This window comes from Rutidosis leptorrhynchoides, chromosome 2 (genome assembly GCF_046630445.1).
Source record: "Rutidosis leptorrhynchoides isolate AG116_Rl617_1_P2 chromosome 2, CSIRO_AGI_Rlap_v1, whole genome shotgun sequence".
Classification (NCBI taxonomy): Eukaryota; Viridiplantae; Streptophyta; class Magnoliopsida; order Asterales; family Asteraceae; genus Rutidosis; species Rutidosis leptorrhynchoides.
The window spans coordinates 599,891,874-599,900,735 of NC_092334.1; the positions used below are offsets into that span (position 1 = coordinate 599,891,874).

The window sequence follows — 8,862 nt, forward strand, 5'->3', positions numbered from 1 at the left end:
ACGAATTAAAAGAGGAGTAAAAATAGGATATAAATATAAGTAAAACAAACATTTTTACAATTATATCATTTGTAATATTTGAACTAAATTGATAATTATATGATTGATATATAATATTTAGCCAGTATTCAATTGTTTGTTTATACTACTAATTTTTTGAAAAAAGTAGCTTCGAGAGTCATTTTTGACATTTATACGAAATAGGTCAAAACTTACACATTAACCAAAATACACTCTAAACTCTATTTTAAAATACCAAGGCCTGTTGATTTACTTAATACAACATATAAGAGATGTCTGAATTACCAAATACCTAATTTGACACCCAATTGTTCAAATGCGTGGAACTCACTCAAGTGGACACTAAAGATGACTTTAACATTATAACACCCAAAAAGGTCACAAGTGTTAAGGCTATAACCTGCCTTGACCAGAATATAACCCTAATTGACTAACAATCACAAACAAGCAACCGAATAATAAACACAGAATAAAAAGAACAACACAAGAATTATAGTGGTTCAGTTTCGATGTGAAACCTACATCCACTTTGGAACTAGAGAGTATTATTATTAATTTGGAGGTGATACATTATAAGTACATATGAGAGAGTATTTATAGAAAATGATTAAGCAAAACTCTAATCTAAGTAACCCTAACCTGGCCCAAACCAAATTAGGGTTGGCCATTCCCTAACTTGGTCACCAAGTAATCTGCCGATTAAAGAAGCCTACATACATTAACAATAAGCCATCTTTGATAAGTTAAGCCAAACATATACCAAGTTTAAAATTACCTAAAAAAATAAACTCTAAAGTGTAAAATCTAACTCTTGCTACACAAATATGTTAACATAACACACACTCAAAGTTACTACAATTAAAATTTTGTACAGTACATTTACTCTATTTACAAACAAAATAAATCAATTTAATGCATATAATATCCAAATTCAACGCTTGATTTAATTGATAATTAGATCATAAAGTAACTTACTTATTTATTGATTGGTTGAATTCATCCACAATCGGGTTCAAGTAGTAGTGAGTTGTGGAAGTCTCATAAAGTTGTAGTCGACCTGTATTGTTAGTCATATGAAAGCGTACCTAATTAAATCAATCTAACTAATGATTAGATACTATAATGTTTGTGTACACACTCATCTAAATTGGATAAACTTTTAAATCAATTTACACGTGATAATTATAATTATGTATGATGTATGATGTTAACATGATCATGTAGAAGTAGAGTTATTAATGGGTAGTATATGAAGGTATGTTGTAAGTATGATTTTATTGTTATTATGATCGTTCACATATTGCTAATTAAATATAGCAGTAACGTAGGGATAGGCATAACTTGTTGACGCTAACAATTTCAGTAAAAGCGTACGTTTTTGAATAGTTGTCAGCTACATGTAATGTTTATAAGATTTATGGTTATATTGAATGTACCTTTGTATTTACGAACGTGGCCACACGAATAATTTTTTATTGATTACTATGCAGGTATAGACTATGCAAGTATAAAGTCAACAAATGTCAATAGACGCCAATAAGCAACATATAAAGTCAACAAATAGCATAATACATACACACATATAAATATGCAAACATAAAATACACAAAATGGCAATACACCAATAAAATTACCTTGCGAAGCTACCACGTCAACAACATTAACAAAAACATCCTGAACGGACAACACAGAAACAGCTGCTACTGCTATGGCATCTGTCTACTGACCAAATGAGAGCTGCAAACAGCAATAACCAATTATCCATCTCTTACCTAACATAGACAAACCTGTACTGAGGAACGGAAGTGAAGAGTGAATTAGGAATTTAGGATTCAAAGTTGCAAACGTTTCAATAAGAAGGAAACGCCACGTATAATCCTATAAATACAAACTTCAAACAAATAGTTGCATTACCCCAATGATAATGAATTGAGTAAAGTGAGAATGAATTGATGAACATTACTTGACTAAAGTGAACCCACCCACTAGTCATCCCACTTCTTTTCTAGTTTTCTCAAATTTAATTACAAGTTGACAGATGTTCAAGAAAGCTAATATCCGAATAAAAGGTGTCTTAGTAATGGAAGTAAGCATAACACATTATTAGTTATAGAATGGATGGATAAATGTCGATATCGATTCAGGTGTCACTAACCGTCAACTGAATGAGCCAAATGTCTGCATCGGACTCGAATCTGCTGTGCAGTCTCAAACCTTTAATTGAATGAGCCAAATGTCTGAATCCTACTCGAATACACGGTACAGTCTCTAACCTTCAATAAAATACATATAAAGACGTGCCCCGACAATTCATTACCACTCGCAAAGAGAACAGAAGATTTCTCGTACGGTAGTAGGTGTGGATCTTAAATGCCTGCAACCACACTCATCTAAATTGTTTTGACTTTGGAAAGTCATACCAGCATAACTACAATATTTACATTCAAATATGCATTCTTCATTTCATTAGTCATTAAGAATTATTTGAAAAAGCTGGAATACAATTGAGATAACAAATGGCCATCAGAATGAATTCTTAAATATATAACCAAAAAAATTAAAAAATTAAATAAACTTTAATATTATGAGCCAATTTGAATCACTGAACAAAATTTCATAATCAAGTCAAATGTATGTCTTGCAATGGAAAAGAAATCAAAAGTTAAAGGAAAAGATGGCACCAACATAGGAGACAAATCGCTAAAGTTCACAAGCACACAATATGAGTGCTAAATTAAAGTACTAAATAGAAGATTTGGGATTCAATTTAAGCAGCTTTGTCATATAAATATGCTAGTGAAAACAATACTAATTGTTTATACAACATAGGATGATATATACAACAACCAAAGTAAGACGATTCACATTGGATTTAATAATCTGCCAACATAGATGAAAGGAATGGAACAACCAATCAAACAGTAAGATGATTCACCCTGGATTCAAAGAATGCCGCTTATCGGTGTGTTTATTAACCAACTTGGTAGTATTCAACTTTCAAGATTTGTTAAACTTACAACAACCGAAGTCGAGTCTGTATTTTTATAGTTGGTCGTTATAGATATCATGCATTGATCAGATTCCATTAATGGACACCATTTATGAAAATTTTAAGCTGGAGATAAAAAAAATGTGTCATTAACTTCCAACAACCATAATTGAAATAAGATTTAAGATTAAAGCACTAAAAAACATACAAAGGATTGGGTCGATATTCTTGCAAGCATATCTCATTAACAGGTAAATGATCAACAATTGTATTGGGTTGATAGCTGGTTTGAGAGCTGTATATAAGTCGTTGTCATGGCTTCGAGCATCCAACTGCATAGTTTGAATTGACACATGTATATGTAAATGTTGGAAAAAATGCATGTTTCCACCACAAGCTTTCTTTTTGCCTAGTTATGATTGGGTCCAAATCTCAAATAGTCTTGCACTCATTTTTTAGGATACGCATTCTGTAAACACATCACAGGACAAATAGCTAATTTGAATTGATACAATTACTCGGCCACCCATTATTCCAACACTATAACTAAAAGCTGATTTTATGAAGTATAAGATGTGATACTATCAAAGTTGTGTAAAATTGAGAAATAAATTTGATTTCTTATGTTCTAATCAAATCAGACCAAAAGTTGTGCACATCATCAGTGTAAAAATATATGAATGGGTAATGTCAGTACCATGACAACACATGTATGTTGCTGAAAATCAAATCAGCAACTTAATGCAAAAATAAAAGAGACAATAAAAACATACAGTATAATGTACTTTCGGATCCAAACCCGAAGTTGAGACAGAATCCTTGAAATTTGCACGAGTCACTGGTCTAGCACGATGAGCACATTCCTGATATAAATTTACTGCCCATAAGTCAACAATGAAGGTGTATTAAAAGAGAAAACAACATTGTCAGCCCAAAATATGTGTTCATTATTTCTATAAAGTAATTTGTTCGAACGTCAAAGGAAAGGTCGATCACTATAAACATCGTCATCATGTAAATACAAAAAGGCAGAACCTTTTCGATTAAAGAGACGGGTAACAACAATAAATTTATCCGAACTTTGAATGAAGGTCACTATAATTTTTGTCCTCCTCGCTACATAGGAAATCAAGGTACTAATGACGACTTGCTAAGTTTCCTAGAGTTCATAACACTTTGGTTGTTCAATTGGAGACTTAAATACAAATCTTCGTAAACAATCAACCAAAAGGAAAACACTATAAATTGCAAGGTAACAATAAAAATGGTGATGAAAATTCTTATCTAAACATCGTACACATTTTTGCCTAAGATTGTAATAATCTTCATGATCCCCAACTTAAAGACTATTCATAGTTTTAAACTTTCCAGTACCACTACCATTATGAAACAAGTTTATATTACTAAACATGTATTCATCTAATATCATAATCGGATCATTTAATTAATCTAATAAACCAAATATATACATTCAACAACCACCAAATTTTATTATATTATATTATATTATATTATATTATTATATTATTATTATATTATATTATATATTATTATATTATATTATATTATATTATATTATATTATATTATATTATATTATATTATATTATATTATATTATATTATATTATACCTACGCACTAAAACTCACCAACATTTTTGTAGTTTCAATTGTTTTGGATTGTAGTTTTTAGTTCGCGTTCGCACTGCACTTGGCCCCTCACCTTTGCCTCAAATTACACGACCCCTCAAATTTACATTTTCTCAGGGGTAAAAAGTGTAGATATACAATTTTATTAAAATAAAAGAAACTAATTCCTCCCGAATTTTTAGCGGGCCCAATCTTCTCTCTCGGTGCGAGTTAAATTTTTCCGAGCCCACCGTTCAACTCAAAAAAATCTTACGAACACAATGGGACTAACTATACGCGAAACGGGCACTTCAAAAAAAAAAACGCTCAATACCTCAGACTATATTCAATATATATACACACCTATAATACGCTCCGTTAACGCCCTATCTTCTCTCTCGGTGCGAGTTAAATTTTTCCGAGCCCACCGTTCAACTCAAAAAAACCTTACGAACACATCGAGACTAACTATACGCGAAACGGACACTTAAAAAAAAACGCTCAATAACTCGGACTATATTCAATACATATACACACCTATAATACGCTCCGTTAACTATGAATACGCAACCCAAAGGCCCCGCGGCATTGCGCGGGCTGCTTTTTTTCTAGTTTTTACTAATCCAAGAACCAAATCTTACTTAAAACAATATGTTGCACCCGTTGCAAAAGTCCAGTAACACCAGATACAACCAGTGAATTAAGTCAAATAAAAATTAAAAAAAGTTAAAAGACTAAGAATTAATTAGCCAAAAAAATTGCCTATAGATGGAATAAATAGTAGGATGGTGACCATCCAATCAGCAAAAATAACATTGAAGGCAGCTCCAATATTAACTTATAGCATTAGCGTCGGTTGAAAAAACACTATAAAGGGAGTATGTTGTAACATAGTTCCCTGTATCATCAACACAAACAAATTTTTGCTAGATAGGGAGCATATGAGAGTGTTATAAAAATAATAAAGTAAAACAACCCAAGTAAAATGCACCTATGGTAACTGAAAATTTGTACCAAATTACATGAGTTTAACTCTCTTTTGGTAGTGGAGTTAGTATATTAAATCAAAGAGGGGTGCATTTATAAAGTTCTACCTTAAATAGTGTTGAAGTATAGCAGCTCCTCTTTGATATTCTGTCAATGCTTGACATAGTGGACGCAATGAAACATTTATCTTCTGTCAAATTCGACACATCATGTTACATTTATAATAAATCACATTCATGACCCTTTCATCCAATTCGAATTCGCACGAAAATACCATAGTTTAATATAAAAAGATGACAAATTACATGATGCTGCAACATGTTTACATAAAAACGAAGATACATGCATCCAAGCAAAACTTGAATATTATAAAATGCACTAACATAAACAAAATCAATTACAAAACCCTAATAAACTAAATTTTAAATTTAAATTGTATTAAAGTTGTAAACTATACTCACCTGATGTTGCAGTTCGGCTTCAATCAAGAACATCAATACACATATTCCATCTATGAAATCAAAAAGTTTGAACTTTCTATTTAATTATAACAAACTTGAATCACTACGGGTCGAATGAACAAATACGCTAAAAAAAAAAAAAAAAAAAAAAAAAAAAAAAAAAAAAAAAAAAAAAAAAAAACCTAACACACTAAATGTAATCAGGAAATTCTTGAAACCAGACTTGATGAATTGATGAATCAAAATTGACGAATTTATGGAATCGTAAAATGAAATTTAGGGTTCGTATGTAATTATTTAAATTTTCGGACCAGGGTTTTTTTTTCCTGAGGAATGCGCTAATGAAATTGAATTACAGAAATTCAGCCTACCCTTATGACTTACATGTTAATCGTTGGTTGGAAACGAATTCCGATTTGCATCTGCTACGAAATCCGATTGAATCTGTAACGTTTATCAGAGATTTGAATGATGATGAAGAAGGGATCGAGTAATTGAGAATGGATTAGCGTGATTTCGATTTTCATAGAATCAATACATGAAATAGAGAGAGAGAGATTGTGATTATGATGACCACCAGATGATTTTTTTAATTCAACCCTATTTTCACAATTTTGTTCCGTGTGATTTTGAATGTGGAAGGGTAATCAGGAGATTTTAAGTGTGTATGGAAGACGTATCACGTGATTTTATAGATCAAGGGTGATGGATGGATGAGATTAAATGATCATATCATAATGGATGGTTAGGATTTGATGATTGAAGTTATCACCTATTTAGCACTCTGTTATTACTGATGATTAATTAACGATGTTACTTAATTACAGATTGAATGCAATAAGATTGTAATGGATGATGGAATGTTTGATGATTATTTTGAGCTCCGATGATCGTCTTTCACTTTAACTATCAAGTGATCAATCACCCCGACCCGGTCTTGATTGTTAATTAGCATAATTCACCTTTGCGCAGTGTAAAAATCCCTTGGACAAGATCACAAATGGAAATTACAAAGGCTTGGGCAAAATGGCAGAGAATCAACAACCCATAAATGAGAGGCTAAGCTCCCTATTTATAGTATTCAAAATATCCGCGGTTTGCGAGTTACTTAACTATCCGCGAAAACTCAGCGGATTAAACCGCGGTCTTGCATTAATGCGAAAACATAACCGCTGTACTTACTTTCAGCGAATATTCCATAGCTTTGCATTATAATTCGCGTAGTTTTGCCTTTGGCCTTTAGCCAATAAAATATACATATACAATGCTATGTATATGATCAAGTCCCCCAGTTTATTATGATACATATTGCGAAACAAATGTATCTTGAGAAACTCTAAAAATTCGCAGTTATCGCAGCCAATATTCGTATTGAGGAATTTAGCATTAACCTAGTTACCGTTATAGGAAAAAGTTACCGTTTTTATCCATTGCAGCCAATATTACCGTTTGAGTTGTCACAACGGTTAATTAACGCAATCAATTACCATCCTTATTTCCCCTATATATATCGTGCCTCATAATCACTTAATTCTCCATCTGCTTTCCTCACCACAATTCGCAATTACATACCTTCACGCTTAACCCTTACGAATTCTTCAATCACAACCTCTCCACTTTAATTAAAATGAAGATTGACGAAGTCGATCGCAAGGTGGACCCCAAGGCCTTGATTAACAAATTGCTAACTAGTCCGGAGGCTAAATCGGCGACATCCTCCGGTCATCAAATCAAACAGGAGAAACAGGCCATTCCCCTTGTTGATTTGACGACAAAGTCACCGTCATCACAAACAGGCTCTGCAAAACGACCATTTCAAAGACCGCCATCAACGCAGAGCAAGAAGCTCAAGAAAAGCACTCCTTTATACGATAATCCGGTCATAACGGATTATGAAGGAGGCCAGCAAACTGGTATGAATCAATCATGTTTAGCGCATATCATTTTATGAAATATGTACGTTTATTGATATAACATTTGCATTTTTTGCAGGAGACTCGCCCCTTTAACCCGGTGTTTCCTAGCCCAGATTCTGCGGCACAAATCACAGAGCTACTCCGCACTCCCCCTGATTCTTATGGAGTGCGGATTGACGGCCTATCCGGTTATACCTATGCATCTGCTAGCGCTGCTCTGGATCAGCGTCAGCAAATGAAATTAGCAATTCCCAGCGAGCTTCGCCGCGAATTCTCCAAACTTTCTGCGCTTGATGCGCACAACAGTTTCGTGCAAAAATTCTATATGTGCTTCAACTCGGCGTACGATATGATATGCCGGCAAGAACAATTTTTCAATGTTCTTGGAGCTGAACAGCAAAAGTACAATGCTGAGAGGATCAAGGCTGAAAACAGCGAGAAAGGCTGTGTTGACCTCTCCTACGAGCTTACCGCGTCCAAAACCGCGGTAGATGAATTGAAACTACAGGTGTCTACTGCAGCTGACAAACAAAAGAATTTTGAAACCACAATCTCTTCATTGCAAGAGGAGGTTTCAAGGCTTACTGCAGAGAGAGACACCGCTGTGGCCGCAGCAGCTTCCGCGAAGCTTGAGTTCACGCAACTCCGCCAACACCTACCGGAGTTTGCTAAAAAGGTTCTCAATTCACGTCCCGTGAATGTTCTGTTTTCCACTTATGCATTTGCTTTACGACTGCGCGAGAGAGTAGAGTTTCTGGATGAAATTGCTCCACATTGCACCATACCAGATCCACTACCTCCCGCCATTGGAGATCGCGTTTGTTCACTTGCAGATGCACGCGAAGCAGCTGCTACTGCAC

General features: G+C 33.9%; 1 protein-coding gene across 7 annotated transcripts; it reads right to left on the bottom strand.

Annotated features, from left to right (window-relative positions):
• Positions 1 to 2,704: 2,704 nt before the first annotated feature.
• On the bottom strand, positions 2,705 to 6,695 carry LOC139893402 (uncharacterized). 7 transcript variants are annotated; one of them, XR_011774518.1, is made up of 7 exons: positions 6,471 to 6,695; positions 6,087 to 6,136; positions 5,733 to 5,815; positions 3,784 to 3,873; positions 3,219 to 3,342; positions 3,039 to 3,136; positions 2,705 to 2,957 (listed from the first exon to the last, which is right to left on the bottom strand). XR_011774518.1 is itself a non-coding variant. In XM_071876563.1 (6 exons), exons 3-6 carry the CDS (start codon positions 5,787 to 5,789, stop codon positions 3,132 to 3,134), a joined length of 276 nt encoding a protein of 91 aa, XP_071732664.1. In that variant the 5' UTR covers positions 5,790 to 5,815; positions 6,087 to 6,136; positions 6,471 to 6,695; the 3' UTR covers positions 2,705 to 3,131. The 7 variants fall into 7 exon arrangements, 2 of the variants coding, with proteins under 2 accessions (XP_071732664.1, XP_071732663.1); XR_011774519.1 differs by having other exon boundaries at positions 2,705 to 3,136; positions 3,219 to 3,479; XM_071876563.1 differs by having other exon boundaries at positions 2,705 to 3,136.
• Between the last annotated feature and the right edge of the window lie 2,167 nt (positions 6,696 to 8,862).

Excerpts from the sequence above, each read along its gene's own strand:
- LOC139893402 (XM_071876562.1), bottom strand. The coding sequence starts at position 6,119 with ATGTTCTTGATTGAAGCCGAACTGCAACATCAG. Across the intron at positions 3,874-6,086 it reads AAGCCGAACTGCAACATCAG|GAATGTGCTCATCGTGCTAG; the intron begins GTGAGTATAGTT and ends AATTTATATCAG. Across the intron at positions 3,343-3,783 it reads ATCCGAAAGTACATTATACT|TTGGATGCTCGAAGCCATGA; the intron begins GTATGTTTTTAT and ends CAAACTATGCAG.